The 16,635-nt window shown below is 41.0% G+C and overlaps 1 protein-coding gene across 3 annotated transcripts in view; it reads left to right on the top strand.

Moving 5' to 3' along the window:
- Positions 1-16,635, top strand: part of RAD9B (RAD9 checkpoint clamp component B) — a gene marked incomplete at its 5' end in the record, with an annotated part of 35,869 nt that overhangs the window by 9,283 nt on the left and 9,951 nt on the right. For all 3 annotated transcript variants that reach the window (XM_082698486.1, XM_082698484.1, XM_082698485.1), the window contains 5 exons: positions 5,614-5,713; positions 8,946-9,052; positions 13,675-13,781; positions 13,864-13,928; positions 14,473-14,595. In XM_082698486.1, the coding sequence (XP_082554612.1) occupies positions 5,614-5,713; positions 8,946-9,052; positions 13,675-13,781; positions 13,864-13,928; positions 14,473-14,595 (502 nt within the window). The remainder of the gene's footprint in view (positions 1-5,613; positions 5,714-8,945; positions 9,053-13,674; positions 13,782-13,863; positions 13,929-14,472; positions 14,596-16,635) is intronic.

Below are 16,635 nucleotides of genomic sequence, written 5' to 3'. Positions count from 1 at the left end.
GCAGAGAGGCAGGCAGGCAGAGAGAGAGAGAGAGAGAGAGAAGCCGACTCCCCACTGAGCAGAGAGCCCGACGACGACGCAGGGCTCGATCCCATGACTCCGGGGTCATGACCTGTGCTGAAGGCAGAGGCTTAACCGACTGAGTCATCCAGGCACCTCTTTCCTTTTCTTTTTAAAATTCACTCAATTCTGCTTTCCTCCATGTGATTTACCCTAAGGCCAGCTTCTGTTACAGACTTTCAAAGCTAAGGCTTTCTGCAGCAGCAGCCAGTGGGAGTGAGAGACTTACTTCACTTATCCAGTGAACAAAAGCGCTTGGCTTTGCCCTAACTGCACCAACTTACATTAATCCTAGTGGACAGGGCATTGCCATCTCTAAGTGCAGTGTCTGGTTCAAATTTAATTGCAGAGGGCATAAGATTACCCCAGTTTGATTTGCACCAATGAGGGCCTATCAGGGATGCTGGAAGTAGAGTTAATCCCCCCTGAAACTCAGGATTGCTACGAAATGGCGAAGGGCCAGTTCAGGAGGGAAGGGGACCAGAGGACGTGGATGCTGGTACGTAACTGGTGTGGTTATAGTTTCCAAAACTGTATGCACACGGCAGATTATGCTTGTCATTTTGTATCTAGAACCTGGTGGGGAAACACGGTTCAAATTTAGTTGAGAAAAATCACCTGGGTAGAGAGAGCTCATAAGCTGCTAGAAATACATGTTTGGGATTTGGGAAGGAATTAAGGACAGTGATGTAAATTTGGCGCTCTTTACTGATAGAAGACAATTGAAAAAACACGAGCTACTAAAAAAGACTAACGTCTCTAAATCTGACCACGAAAAGTTTCCAGAACAGTGATTTCTTGAATTGTTTAGCATCTACGAGTAGGAGACAATGATTGGTATCATCAGGAACCAAGACGCACCTGAAATATTTATTTTACTAATAATTCCACCAATTCTCCATACTTTTTTTGCACTGGCCCTAGAGTTGGTGCAGGTGAGTTCCTGAGCTCCTGAAGAACACTCGGATAGACGCCACATGCTAACGTGTCCCATGTCCCGTGCTGGCTCAAGGGGACAGCACTCCAGCAGAGAGGCGCAGAGGAGAGGAGAGCCCTGGGCTACTGGGTGAAAATAAAACTTTGATTTATATGCTTGTGTTAATGAAGTGATGTCAAGAAGGCTGGCCTCCCACTTCAGGGTTTCAAGTTTTTGTCCAAGGGCCTTTTACAGATGCGCTAATGTCTTTAAACTCGCTTAACAGTGAACTTATAGGGATCGGGTCCTATTTGAATAACTTACAAGATTTTTGAAGGATCACTCACCTCCACAATTCTAAACCCTACAAATGTCACATCTCCAGAATAATGGTCGTTTCTTAGCCATACCCCTTCAGGTTTGCAAGAGTTCTCTGGACCCATTGAGGGAAGTTCCAAATTGAGCTCATGAAGTGGCAAGTAGAATTCTCTCCTAGCATCGGGAGGCCCATGGCCAGGAGCAGATGGCGTGAGACATTACCACTCGGAATGATCCGTGACCTGGCTGCTGGGCCCCAAACTGTTGTTACCGGTCTGGGAAATGATAAGGAGCTTATGCCAGAATTTAAGCCAAACGTATGACTAAGCATTTGCTTTAGTTCAGCTGTTGTTGTTTTTATCCTTTTTTCTTCTTTTTTTCTTTTTGAGAGGGAGGGAGGGAGAAAGAGACCATGAACAAGTGGGTGGGAGGGTCAGAGAGAGAGAGAGAGGGGCAGACTCTGTTGAACAGGGACTCCGATGTGGAGCTCGATCCCAGGACCCTGAGATCACAACTCGAGCCAAAGGCAGATGCTTAACCCGCTGAGCCACCCAGGCGCCCCTTTTTTTCTTCTTTTTAAAGTGGGCTCCCTTCCCAGCATGGAGCCCAGTGTGGGGCTTGAACTCACAACTTTGACATCAAGATCTGAGCTGAGATCAATTTGGACGCGTAACAGACTGAGCCACCAAGCACCCAGTTGTTGTTTTTCACAGTAAGATTTTCTCAATGAAAATCATTTCTCATTCTAACGCAGAACTCCTCATCTCGTTACAATCCAGTACTTTGCGCAGCGCAAGATAAAGTTCATAAATGACCCGAGGAGAAAACAGGGCTTCTAAATGTTTACCCCACTTGCAGCCTATCAAGGGAAATTGTTATTAAACTAGAAGACTAGAAAAGCCGCAGTGAAGAGGTACATGCTTTAAAAAGAGTATAGTGGAGACACCTGGGTGGCTCAGTGGGTTAAAGCCTCTGTCTTCAGCTCAGGTCATGATTCCAGTGTTCTGGAATTGAGCCCCACATCCGGCTCTCTGCTCAGCAGGGAGCCTGCCTCTCTGCCTATTTGTGATCTCCCTCTGCCAAATAAATAAATAAAATATTTTTTTTTAAAAAGTATAGTGGATGGCTTCTGGGTGGCTCAGTCGGTTAAGTGTCTGACTCTTGATCTGAGCTCAGGGTCTTGATCTCAAGGTCATGAGTTCAAGCCCCATGTGGGCTCTGTGCCCAGCGTGGAACCTATTTTAAAAAAGTAAGATAAAATAAAGAGGGTACACTGGATGTTCTTTGGACCAGAGATTCAAAGGAGAGAAAGGTGGAGAGGGAAGGCATTGTGGTTAGGGGCACCACAACTGGGGCACCACAACTGGATGAGTTTCCAGTAGGTGGAAACTCCTGTGAGGAGGGAGCAGAACGGAGCAGGGTGAGCAAAGGTATAGGTTGAAAGTGTTTGGCACTTGTCTATAAGGAAAAAGGAGAAGACAGCAAGTGGCAAGAAAAGGAGCATCAGGAATGACAAAGAAATTAGACATTCTCTTCTTGGACATCTTTGGCAATGCCAGTACTCACTTAAGTGAAATATTTTGAGGTATGTTCTAGAGGTTTGATCGTGCTGTATATACCAAGGCTGTGTTGGAAGAATACTGGAGAAACTGGTAACAGTGGTTCCCTCTGTGGAGGATACGGGGAGGGGGGCGGGCAGGAGTCAGGGGCTGGGGGTGACTGACTTTCCACTGTTTGCTCTTTGGTATCTTTTGAAATTTAGACCACAAGCATCTAATACCCGTTGCTCCAAAAGTAACTTGAAAATAGTTTTTAAAACAGGGTAAGTTGTGCCAACTTTTGAGCTTTGTGTCTTCCCAAAATTGAAATCACAGTAATTCCTCACAGTGCCATGCTCTTTGTAGTATATCCAAAAATTTATGGAGGAGTGCAAAGGTGTAGTAGGTTGGATATGTCATTCAGTGTTCCAAATTCCTATCCCCACCCTGCAAATCCTCCCCATTTACCCAGGGGAAAAGCCAGAGATCTTACAATGGTCAGTAAGGTCCTACACGGGTTGGAAGCCCTCTGCCTAGCAAGCTTCTTCTGCAGATATCATATTGCTTGCTCCTCCTCCAAGTCTTTACTCAGATGGCTTCATTTCCATGAGGTCTTCCTTGACCTCCTATTTAAAACTGCTATCTACTCGGGCACCTGGGTGGTTCACTTGGTAGAACGACTACCTTTGGCTCGGGTCATGATCGTGGAGGCCCATGATGGAGTCGCGCATCGGGCTCCCTGCTCGACAGGGAGCCTCCTTGTCCCTTTGACCCTCTCCCTTCTCATGCTCTCTCTCTCTCTCATTCTCTCTCTCTCTCTCAAATAAACAGATAAATAAGAAATAAAAAAATTGCTATCTACCATGACTGGCACCCCCTAATGCCCTTTCTGCTTTGCTTTTTTCCTGTGGCCTTTGTTACGACGTGACCTATCAATTATTATACTTATTTATTTTCTTATTGTCCATCTCCCCTCCCTAGAAGGTAAGCTCTGTGAGGATAGAGATTTTTGTCTAATTGGTGCTTTGCTAATCCCTAGCTCCTAAAATTGTCCCCGTGTAGTAGATTACCAAACAAGTGCTCACAAATTATTTGCTGCTCCTCACCCTTCAGAAGCCGGAGTCTGTTCCCCCAGCTGGCATGTTGGCTGGCCGTGGGCTTGCTTTATCAATTAAATAGAAGCGATTTTGTGTGAGTTCCAAGCCTAGGCCTTAAGAGGCCTGGCAGCTTCCCCCGTGAAGGCAGGAACCTTTCTCTCAGCATGAGAACAAGTGCTGCACAGTAGACTTCTGGAGGATTAAGACCATGTGGTGGGAAGCCTCAGCCTTCCCAGCAGTCTCGGCTGTGCCGGTTGTCCTGCGGAGGCCCTAGACATAAAGGTGAAGCCATCCAAGATTTCCAGGCACCGCCAAGCCAGCTGAAACCAGAACTACTCAGCTGAATTGTGAGAAATAACAAATATTTGTTATTTCGAGCCACTTAAGTTTTGGAGTGAGTTGTTTTCCAGCAAAAGCTAACTAATGTAGCTTTGTGCATAGTAGGTGGTGAGTAAATTCTTAACAAAATTAATAAATGTTGCCATTATTAATTTTGTGTCAAAAAAAAAAAAAATCCAGGAGTACCTGGGTGGCTCAGCTGCTTAGGCGTCCAACTCTTGATTTCAGCTCAGATCGTGATCTTTGGGGTTGTGGGACTGAGTCTTGGGTTGGGCTCATGCACTGGGCATGGAGCCTGCTTGGGATTCTCTCTCTCTCCCTCTCCTCGTCCTCCCCAAAAGAAAAAAAAAAATCCAAGTTAGATGAGAAATATTTCTAGTGAGTCCTTTTGATTCCTACCACAACATTAATATGCTGTAGAAAGTTAAGTCCATTTGGATTTTATTACATGGGCTATATATTCAAACTTAGACTCACATTCTACCGACCCTTGTTAAAATGGCCTTGTAAAAGTCAGCCTCGCCGAGCTACAGGTTCCTCTTCTGAGACTAAGTGCCTACCCCATAGGGATATTGTGATGACCATAGGTAATGTGTGTAGAATGCGTACTACAATTGCTGGCACATAGAGCCATAGCTGCTATGACGATGCACTCTTCCCCTCATCCTCCTCTCAGAGGAAAAGAATTCACAGACCAGATGTTCCTTCATCATTACCAGAAATCCAGATATAGCAGACCTGGATGAAAGGTAGTGAAAGAGAATGATAGCTACATGAACTGTAGTGGGCAATCACTATTTTACATACAGTTTGAGAAATAATTGTATTTCAGAGGCGCCTGGGTGGCTCAGTGGGTTAAGCTGCTGCCTTCGGCTCAGGTCATGATCTCAGGGTCCTGGAATCGAGACACACCTCGGGCTCTCTGCTCAGCAGGGAGCCTGCTTCCCTCTCTCTCTGCCTGCCTCTCTGTCTACTGTGATCTCTCTCTGTCAAATAAATACATAAAATCTTGAAAAGAAAAGAAAAAAGAAAAGAAGAGAAAAGAAAAGAAAAGAAAAGAAAAGAAAAGAAAAGAAAAGAAAAGAAAAAAGAAAAGAAAAAAACCGTATTTCAGAACTTGGGAGCTCTACTGCCCAATTTGTCCGGGGATATGGCATGTTGCATAGTGTCCACTAGGGGGCAATAAACACATTTCATAAAATAGTACTCTTTCAAGCTACAGGCACCTGCCAGACAGGAAATGTTTCTTTAATTTTATTATTTTAACGTGGCTGTGAAACTTATACTTTTTAAATAGTTTACATCGCACTTAAAATGATTAACGAATTGCTTTATTCCTTTTAAGGTATTAGAAGAACTCATAATGTGTGTTTTCAGGAAAGTCAGCCCTTGCAAGTTATTTTTGAAAAGAGTATGTGTTCTAATACACTAGTTATTCAACCAAGGTAATGAATTTTCTGGTGTTTTCTTCTTTTTCTGAGTATAATGTGGGAGCAGAGTAAATAATTAATGCCTTTAATTAAAATTTGAAGTCAGTTACATTTTTTAAAAAAGCTAACATTAAAAAAAAAAAAGCTAACATTTGACTTGGAAAAATCTCCTTACAAGGTCAAGAGGGAACCCTGAGAAAGATAATAGTAGATAATATAATTTATTAGTGGTAGCAATATGATTTAGTGGCAAGAAAGTTCTAAAAATATTCCATTAGTGGCTTTCTACATTAAGTGATACCAAGAGAAAAATATATTACCTAATAATACTTTGCATTTATATATTGCCTTCTGTCTGAGTCATGAAACACACAACGCAAGGAAACATTAACATTTTTAATGTAAACTGATTTACCCCAAGTGTTTGCATTTTTTCTTTAGAGAATGAGTTAGGTACATTTGTCAGTAAAAGTGCACCCAATTATTCAGTTAAGCTGTAGCATTAAACATTAATTACTTTGTGAACCAAAGATATTTTATCCTTATTGTGTTTTAAGTTACATAAGCCATACATGCTCCTTGTAATACATCTAGAATTTATAGAGGGTTGTAAAGATAAAAAATGAAAACTTTTTCTCCTCTACCTGTCTTCTCTCTCCCACTTGGCAGAGGTAACATCAATCAGCAATTTGGTGTATATCCTTGTGCATCTTCTTCCATATATAGCCAATTTCCCTGTAACTCACCCTCTCCCTATAGCTATGGATAGCTTTCTTTCTCTCTTCCTTCTTCTTCCCTCTCACATTTATATTATTTATGAGACACATACATGTCATTTTTTTCACAGAAAATGTCCTATTATTATTATTTGGCAACTTGCTTTTTTAAGTTTCTGTGTCAGTTCACTTAAATCAATCTTATTGTTTGGAATGATTGTATAATTTTTTCATTGTATGAACCATAATTTAGTTACCCATTATCCTATTAGTGAAAAAGTAGGTTGCTTCCAGCTTTTTGCCACACACAAAAAGTGTATTAGTTGCCTATTTCTGTGGAACAAATTTCCCCCAAACTCAGAGCTTTAAGAAACCAGACATTGATTACTTCATGGTTATATGTATGGCTTAACTGGGTATCTGGCTCAAGGTGTTTCATGAAGTTGAAGTCAAGCTGTCAGCTAGGGCTGTGGTCTCATCTGAAGGCTGGACTTGGTTGGGGATTCACTCCCACACGCACTGACATGGCTGTGGAGAGGTCTCAGAAGATTAACTTCCAAGCTGACTAGTCAGGTTGGTGGTAGGCCTCAGTTCCTCACCACACAGGCCTCTCTGTGCACTCTCTGATTATCATCACAAAATGGCCACTGGATCAGAAAGACAGAGAGTTGATTGAGATGACCGATTGAGAGAGAGAATTCACAAACGGAAGCCAAAGTTTTTAAAAATTTTTTTTAAAGATTTTATTTATTATTTGACAGAGAGAGAAATCACAAGTAGGCAGAGAGGAGGCAGGCGGGGGGCGGGGAGCAGGCTCCCTGCTGAGCAGAGAGCCGGATGTGGGGCTCCATCCCAGGACCCTGAGATCATGACCTGAGCCAAAGGCAGAGACTTAACCCACTGAGCCACCCAGGTGCCCCTAAGCCAAAGTCTTTTTATAACCTAATCTCAGAACTGACATATCATCAATTCTGCCATTTTCATTGTTAGAAGTGACTTGGTAAGTTAAGCCCATACTCAGGGGCAGAGGATTGTGGGAAGGCATGAGTACCAGGAGGTGGGGATCACTGTGGGGCCACCTTATAAGCTTAACACAGAGTCCTAGAAATGAAATCACTGGGTCAAAGGCTTACCAAATTTTAAATTTGACTACCAAATTACTATCTTAAATGTTGTGTCCATTTACATTCCCACCAGAAGTGTAGGGGAGTCCTTTCAAGTAACATACATGATCAATCTTTAAAATTTTCGTTAAGTTGACAGGTAGAAAATTGAATTATTAGATGTCCATTTTGTTGTGTTGATTCCTTGGGAGCTTGAACATATTTTCATATATTTATTAATGATTGTATTTTTCTTCCTTTTTGAATTGCACATTTATGTTGTAATTTTTTTGTATCAGGTTATTTGGTATCTTATAAAACACCACCCCCATAACACTGGAAGAGTTCCTAGATGAATCTGGTAGGTGTTCCTGACATTTTGGCCTCAAGAAACACAGCTGAGCTAATGTCTAGCATCAGGTTAACGTCAATATTACATACATTCTAAGAATCTCATTTTTATCTGACAACACTTCAATTTCATAAGTAGCCCAGATCTTGTAATAAAGATAAGCTAATTAAAAATGGGCATTGGGTGCCTGTGTGGCTCAGTTGTTGGGCATCTGCCTTTGGCTTGAGTTGTGATCTCAGGGTCTTGGGATCAAGCCCCGCATCGGGCTCTGCACTCAGCGGGGAGCCTGCTTCCTCCTCTCTCCCACTCCCTTGTGTTCCCTCTCTTGCTGTGTCTCTCTCTGTCAAATAAATAAAATTAAAATCTTTTTAAAAATGGGCAAAGGATTTGAATGGATCATTTGCCAAAGAAGATATACAAATGGTTGAAAAGCACGTGAAAATGCGCTCAACTTATTTAGTAGATAGGGAAATACAAGTTAAAGAACTTTAAATCTGTGAAGTACTGTATGTGAATTCTTTATCAATACAACTATTTTGAAAAAGGGAGCCCAGGATAAAAGGGCATTTGGGATGTCAAGACAACCTTGAAAGTAATAGGTAATAATAATCTAGGGCAAGTAACAAATGGAAAGAAAATATAAGTAGCGGGCTGCTCATAAACCTCTACCCCTCACCCGCGTCTCCAGCATGGTTCCACCCGGTTCTTTCTGAACAGCAATGTTTTCTGGTACCTCCCTCAGGGGTATGATTGCAAGCCATTACAAATATATATGGGGTATATAAAACCATGGAATTGAAGACATTCCTTCCAGTGTCTGGTTTATTCCATAGCTTTCACATGTCTTACTAAGAATATATTTTACTATTCTCTTGGCCTTCAAATGAATTTTAAAATATGCTAAAAATATTGCAGCTCATACAGAAAAAAGAAGATAGGTTTTTTTGGGGGTAAATTTTTAAAAAATCTCAGCTGATTAACCTTGTTTATTCCCAGATTAAAGATCCAAGTCCCATTTAATAAGGTTCTTTCTTCTTGCTTTTCAAGCAACATAATACTTTTCTTTACATTTGTAGAGTGCTCGCTGAGGCCGTTGTTCTTTTTACATCAAGTCAAGAAGAAGTTACTCTTGCTGTTACCCCACTCAGTGTTTGCCTTAAGAGTTCCAGTGACGAACCAATGGGTAAGGACTACATCTGTTGTGGCTCTTGGATAGCATGTCACTCCCCGGGTTTCTTGATGACTGACCATACAGTGAACATTGGTGGCATAACATTTTTTTCTTGTCTAACGAGCAATAAAGGGGTTTCTGGGTGGCTCAGTGGGTCCTGGGATTGAGCCCCACATCGGGCTCTCTGCTCAGTGGGGATCCTGCTTCCCTCTCCCTCTCTGCCTGCTTGTGATCTCTCTCGATCTGTGTAAAATAAATAAGTAAGATCTTTAAAAAAAAAAAAAAAGAGCAGTAAGATGTAGAAAGATCATTAAAATTTTTAAGAGATCCAGGAAATGGAATATAATCAATAATTAAAATATTTGGCCTTGAAATTCAGGTTATTTTAAAATTAGGAGAATTGTTACTGAGAAAAGTATATTTTCAGTTAAGATTTTTAAGGTCTGGTTTTCATCTTTTTTTTTTTTTTTTTTAAGTTTATGTGTTTATATTTTAGTAATCTCTACACCCGACATGGGGCTTGAACTCATGACCCCAAGATCAAGAGTTGCATGCTCTTCCAACTGAGCCAGCCAGACACCCGTTTTTCATCTTTTATCACCCTTTGTGTTTATCATAAAGAAAAATTAAGAGGCCAGCAATCCAATTGGGATTATCTTTAATCACATAAGAAAAAGTAGCTTTGAACTAGAGATGTAAGATATTCCAGATGGCAAATACACATGGCAGAAAATCCAAATACTTCTTAAGTCAGCTCTTCCAAAGTTACCTAGATTGAGTGGAGATAAGACATGATGAATTTTTTTAAATTTTTAAAAGGAGATTTATTTTGAGAGAGAAGGAGAGTGTGAGCAGGGGGATGGGCAGAAGGAGGGGGGCGAGAGAGAATTTTAGGCAGACTCTCGACTGACTGGGGAGCCTGATGCAGGGCTCGATCCCAGGACCCCAAGATCATGACCCAAACCAAAATCAAGAGTTGGCTTTTCAACCAACTGAACCGTCCGGGTGTCCCTCCATGTTTTTTTTTTTTTTTTTCTAAATGGTTTCCATTTATGAATTTATGTGATCTTTGTAACACCTGTGATTTAGGTACTATTATTATGACCATTTTCTGTGTGAGGCACGAAGAGACTCAGTGACTTGTCTGGTGTCACACAGTAAGTGTGGATTATCTGAACATAGGCTCCAAGGCACAGGCTCATTACCACTGTGCCATTATTGCTTCTTTCTAGTCTTAGCTAACATTGTTTTTTGACACTCAGAAGTGCATGATCTAGAAAATATATGCTTGGCTAGTGAAAGGATCTGTTTTGTATTCCATAATGCCATCTCTGAATAAAGATGGCCATTTAGTAACCAGAAGACATTGTCCCTTGTGAGCAGCTTTTTTTTTTTAATTTTTTTTTTTTATTTGACAGTCAGAGATCACAAGTAGGCAGAAAGGCAGGCAGAGAGAGAAAGGGGAAAGCAGGCTCCCTGCCTAGCAGAGAGCCTGATGCAGGGCTTGATCCCAGGACCCTGAGATCATGACCTGAGCTGAAGGCAGAGGCTTTAACCCACTGAGCCACCCAGGTACCCCTGTGAGCAGCTTTCTAATGAGCAGTTATAGTTATGGTTGACTGGGGACTCAATGTCTATTTTTGAAACTCCTCTATGCCAGTACACTGGAAGTGACATGAACCTCCTTGTTTGATAGGAATGATTTCTGGGGTAGTGTTTGGTCCTTAAAAAATATATACTGTTGGGACGCCTGGGTGGCTCAGTTGGTTGGGCAGCTGCCTTCGGCTCAGGTCGTGATCCCAGCGTCCTGGGATCGAGTCCCACATCGGGCTCCTTGCTCCGCGGGGAGCCTGCTTCTCCCTCTGACTCTGCCTGCCTCTCTGTCTGCCTGTGCTCGCTCGCGCTCTCTCCCTCTGTCTCTCTCTCTCTGACAAATAAATAAATAAAATCTTTAAAAAAAATATATATATATATATATACTGTTTATCTTTTGTTCTTATACTTATATTAATCTGTGTTCATTGAAGAAAATAAAGACACAAAATAAGCACTAATTTAAAAAAAGTCACCTGAAATCTCACTATCCAGAGGTAAGGTCTTTTAATAGTTTGGGACATCTTCTGTACTTCAGATCTAGTACCAGAAGATTGGTAGAGTAAAGATAATGAAATACTATGAAGCTATCAAAAGTAATTCAATTTAAAAAATGGGCAGATTGGGATGCCTGGGTGGTGCAGTCAGTTAGCATCTGACTCTTGATTTCAGCTCAGGTTGTAATCTCAGGGTCATGGGATCAAGACTATGTCGGGCACTCAGAGCGGAGTCTGCTTAAGATTCTTTCTCCCTCTGATCCTGCCTCCAGCTCTCTCTTTTCACTCTTTCTCTCTCTCAAATCAATCAATAAATAAATTTTTTAAAATGGGCAGAGTACTTGAATATTCATCTTTCCAAAGAATGTATACAGATGGGCACAGATGCATGAAAAGATGCTCAACATCACTCATCAGCAGGGAAATGCAAATCAAAACCACAAGGAAGATGTGAGGGCCATGTGCCTGAAACACCAGTCACCCCGTAGACAGCCAGGATTGATTCAGCTGATCTGGCTGCTAGGCGGGTATCCCCCTAGTGAGTGGGGAACCTCACCACTCCATGTGTGTCCCTCCCAAAGCTATGCTCTCAGAGGACAACCTTCCCAAGAGGGGAAGACTATTCAAGGGTATATGAATAGCTGTGCTTCCCTGCTAGTCTTCAAGCAAACTCTCAAGGTCCATTTGCGGGAGATTGTAGGGTAGCCAAGCATCCAAGAATCCAGACATATCCAAGTAAGGTGCTGCATGTGGTAGTCTGCCTTTCTTTAAAGAGAAAAAAAAAAAAAACACCACAATGAGATATCATCTTGTACCTGTCAGAATGGCTAAGATCAAAAACGTAAGAAATAATGAGTGTTGGTGAGAATGTGGAGAAAAAGGAACCCTTGTGCACTGTTGGAGGGAATGTAAATTGGTGTAGCCACTATGGAAAACAGTATGGAGGTTCCTCAAAAAATTAAAAATAGAAATATCATATGATCCAATAATTCCACTACTGCATGTTTACCCAGAGAAAATGAAAACACTGATTTGAAAAGTTATATGCACCCCTGTGTTCAATAGCCAGGATATGGAAGCAACCCAAACCCACCATAGACAGATGGATAAAGAAGATGTGGTATTTATATAATGTAATATTACTCAGTCATAAAAAAGAATGAAACCTTGCCATTTGCAACCACATGGATGGACCTAAAGGACATAATGCTAGGGGCGCCTGGGTGGCTCAGGTGGCCTGACTTTGGCTCAGGTCATGATCTCAGGGTCCTGGGATCGAGCCTGCATCAGTCTCCCTGCTGAAGGGGGAGTCAGCTTGTCCTCCCTCTGCCTCCCCCCACCTCATTTGCACATGCCCTCTCTCTCTCAAATAAATAAATAAAATCTTCTTTAAAAAGAATATAATGCTAAATGCAATAAGTCAATCAGAAAAAGACACCTTATGATTTCACTCATACGTGGAATTTAAGAAACAAAACAAATGAACAAAGAAAAAGAGACAAGGGCGCCTGGGTGGCTCAGTGGGTTAAGCCGCTGCCTTCGGCTCAGGTCATGATCTCAGGGTCCTGGGATCGAGTCCCGCATCGGGCTCTCTGCTCAGCAGGGAGCCTGCTTCCTCCTCTCTCTCTCTGCCTGCCTCTCTGCCTACTTGTGATCCCTCTCTTTGTCAAATAAATAAGTAAAAATCTTTAAAAAAAAAAAAAGAAAAGAAAAGAAAAAGAGACAAGCATTCTCTTAAATACAGAGAACAAACTAGTGCTTGGCAGAGGGGGGATGGATGAAATAGATAAAGCGGATTAAGAGCAATTTATCTTGATGCATACTGAGAAATATAAAGAGTTGTTGAATTTTTATATTATGTACCTGAAACTAACACTGTATGTGAACTGCACTTCAATTAGAAAAGAAAGAAAATGAGAAAAAGGTAGAAAAATGATTCGTGTGTGTGTCTTTCTGAGCGTGTATACCAAACATTTTTGTAGTGAAAAACTCCAAATAATTTATTCTTATGTTTCTGTGGGTTGATGGGGCTCAGCTAGATGGTTCGTACTTGGGAGTCTCATGCAATTGCAGTTAGATAGTGGCTGGGTCTGGAATCATCTGAATCCATCCAAGATGGCACACTGACATGGCTGATAATTGATGCTGGGAGCACAGCTGGGCTGTTAGCCGGAGTGACTACACACATATGGCCTCTTCATTAACCTGGCCTTCCTATAGCATGAACTCGGCATGGTGGGTTCTAACAGTGAGTGTTGTAGGGTAGAGGAAGTGGACCGAGGATAGAGGAAGTGGAAGTTGCCAGTCTCTTAAGTCCCAGGCTCAGAAACCAGTCCCAGGTCATTTATAGCACCATATCTTAGCAGTCAGAGAACCCAACTACCCAAATTTAAGGGGAGGGAACACAGACAAAGAACCCATTTCTCAGTGAAGGAGTGTCAATTTTTTTTTTAATCTACCACTTACAGTTATATTTTCATATTAAAATTTAACAAGTACCCCTGGAACTAATCCTATTCCTTCTTTTCCTATAATGTTGAACAGATTTGACCAATTCTGTGTACAGTGAAATGTTTGTTGGCCCGGAAGAGTTTGACTTCTTTCAAATTGGAGTTGATACTGAAATAACATTCTGTTTCAAAGAATTGAAGGTAAACAAAAATTTGTGTCATACCTTCGCTGGTAGTTTTTTAAATGAAGATTCCAACTATTTTTCTTCTTTTTCTCTTTCAGGGAATGCTGACATTTTCAGAAGCTACACATGCTCCTATAGCCATTCATTTTGATTTTCCTGGGAAGTAAGTCCTTGGAAACTTTTCTGAGTTCCTTCCTTCCTCTCTCCCCTCCTTTTGTTGTATATCAATAATAAAACCCTTTGGATTACTTTGAAATTAATTCATACCTCAAGAATTCCTTAACTTTACTAGCAACACTTACCAAATGGAAATTTTGAAAGATGCCACACGTGACATTTTTAAATTGGTAATTGAGAAAGATACATTCTGCAGAGTGAAAACATTTATAAATTTGACATGGTGCTAAATTAATTGCCTAATTATAAAATTAAACATGGCTTAAACGAGTCTAATTTTTATGAAACTATGATATTTCATTTCAGAACTAAAATTTCAGAGATTGGGTTAGGATAGATGCTCTTTTTGAAATTGGATCTGATGATGTCTAAGGATCTTTTCAGCTCTTAGGACTATGTTCCTTTGTGAAAAGACAAATAGGACTTTGACTTTTACTGTCTCTTTTTACTCCTGAAGTGTCATTTTCTAATTTTCCTAATGTCCTTCAGAAAACGTGTATGATGCTTGCTTTTACTTTGCCTGTTTTTAGACCTATGGCTTTAAGTATCGATGATATGTTATTGGAAGCTAACTTTATTTTGGCTACATTAGCTGATGAGCCAAGTAGAGCATCTTCTCCGCAATCACTGTGTCTTTCACAAAAACAAAAAAGGTAAGGCCAATGTTTTAACATCTTTATTAGAGAAAGCCACTGCAATCCTATTCTGAAAGAGTTCATTGGCATTCATATGGGAAACAATGGAGGAGTAAAACATGAGACGATCAGAAATATTGACTGAGTCAGGAAGAGCTGCAGTGGGACCTAACTAGCATAGGAATATCACCAGTCACACGCTAGACATTTGCTTTTTCTATTCTGATCGGAATTTGACGGGACTGTCTGGTTTATCTTTGTTATTACCCAAACCTCATTTCCAGTTTTGGCAGTCGTTTTTTAGGAGGGATACAGTGTTAAGCTTCACGGGTAAGTTTTCTATTCACTGCCTAGAACTTTTTCTCAGACAAGGGGACAGCCTTTGTTTTTCTTTCTTTTGTCTCATTAACTTTTTTTAAAAATACATTTTTTAAAGATTTTACTTATTTATTTGACAGACAGATCACAAGTAGGCAGAGAGAGGGGAGGAAGCAGTCTCCCTGCTGAGCAGGGAGCTTGATGCAGGGCTTGATCCCAAGACTCTGGGAATCATAACCTGAGCTGAAGGCAGAGGCTTTAACCCACTGAGCCTTCCAGGCACCTCCCCCACACACTTTTTTTTCTTTTGGTGTAGGGTGCTTCACTGTAAAAGTACCTTAAAGGTACTATGGGAAATTTGGAAGACAGAGGAAAGTACAAAGAAGATAAATTGCACCATCTGGAGATAGCTACTGTTAACATTTGGCTCACTGTTTTTTCTTTCAGACTTTTTATTTTGCATTAGGTTTTAAGAAAAGATCAGGATCATATAGGATATGTAGTTTTCTATCCTGTTTGTCTCTCACAAAATATGTTGTGAACATGTTCCATTATCACTGATTATGACTTAGAAACACAATTTTTAATAACTGTATAGAATTTTATCATATAGATGTATAATGATTTGACTTTTTTTCCTAACCCAGGCCCTGTTACTATATCACAGGTTTGTCACATGCACACTGGGTTGCTTTACTAAAGAATTTGAATCTGTAGAGAAAATTTCTAAGTAATCATATATGTAAACTTTAGCTTTATTTAAAAAAATTTTTATTTAAATTCTAGTTAGTTAAAATAGAGTGCAATATTGGTTTCAGGAGTAGAATTCAGTGATTCATCACTTACATATAACACCTAGTGCTCATCATATCAAGTGCCCGTCCTAATGCCCATCCCCCATCTAGCCCACACCTCACACCTCCCCCCACACCTCCCTCCATCAACCCTCAGATTGTTCTCTATTGCTAAGTCTCTTATGGTTTGGGCAGAAGACATAAGCAGACATTTCTGCAAAGCAGACATCCAGATGGCCAACAGACACATGAAAAAGTGCTCACATCACTCGGCATCAGGGAAATACAAATCAAAACCACAATGAGATACCATCTCACACCAGTCGGAATGGCTAAAATTAACAAGTCAGGAAACAACAGATGTTGGCAAGGATGCGGAGAAAGGGGAACCCTCCTACACTGTTGGTGGGAATGCAAGCTGGTGCAGCCACTCTAGAAAACAGTTTGGAGGTTCCTCAAAAAGTTGAAAATAGAGCTACCCTACGACCCAGCAATCACACTACTGGGTATTTACCCTAAAGATATAAATGTAGTGATCCAAAGGGGCACGTGCACCCCAATGTTTATAGCAGCAATGTCCATGATAGCCAAACTATGTAAAGAGCCCAGATGTCCATCAACAGATGAGTGGATAAAGGTGATACACACACACACACGCCCAGTGGAATATTGTGCAGCCATCAGAAATTGAAATCTTGCCATTTGCAATAACGTGGTTGGAACTAGAGGGTATTATGCTAAGTAAGTTAGAGAAAGTTATCATATGATCTCACTGAAACAAGGCAGAGGCTCACAGAGGAAGAAAGGAAAAAATGAAATAAGACAAAACCAGAGAGGGAGACAAACCAGAAGAGACTCTTAGGAAACAAATTGAGGGTTGCTGGAGGGGAGGGGGTGTAGGGGATGGGGTGGCTGCATGGTGGACAATGGGGAGGGTATGTGCTAT

The sequence above is a fragment of the Mustela nivalis genome (genome assembly GCF_964662115.1).
Source record: "Mustela nivalis genome assembly, chromosome: 14".
Classification (NCBI taxonomy): Eukaryota; Metazoa; Chordata; class Mammalia; order Carnivora; family Mustelidae; genus Mustela; species Mustela nivalis.
This window is presented reverse-complemented; position numbering and strand designations above follow the sequence as displayed.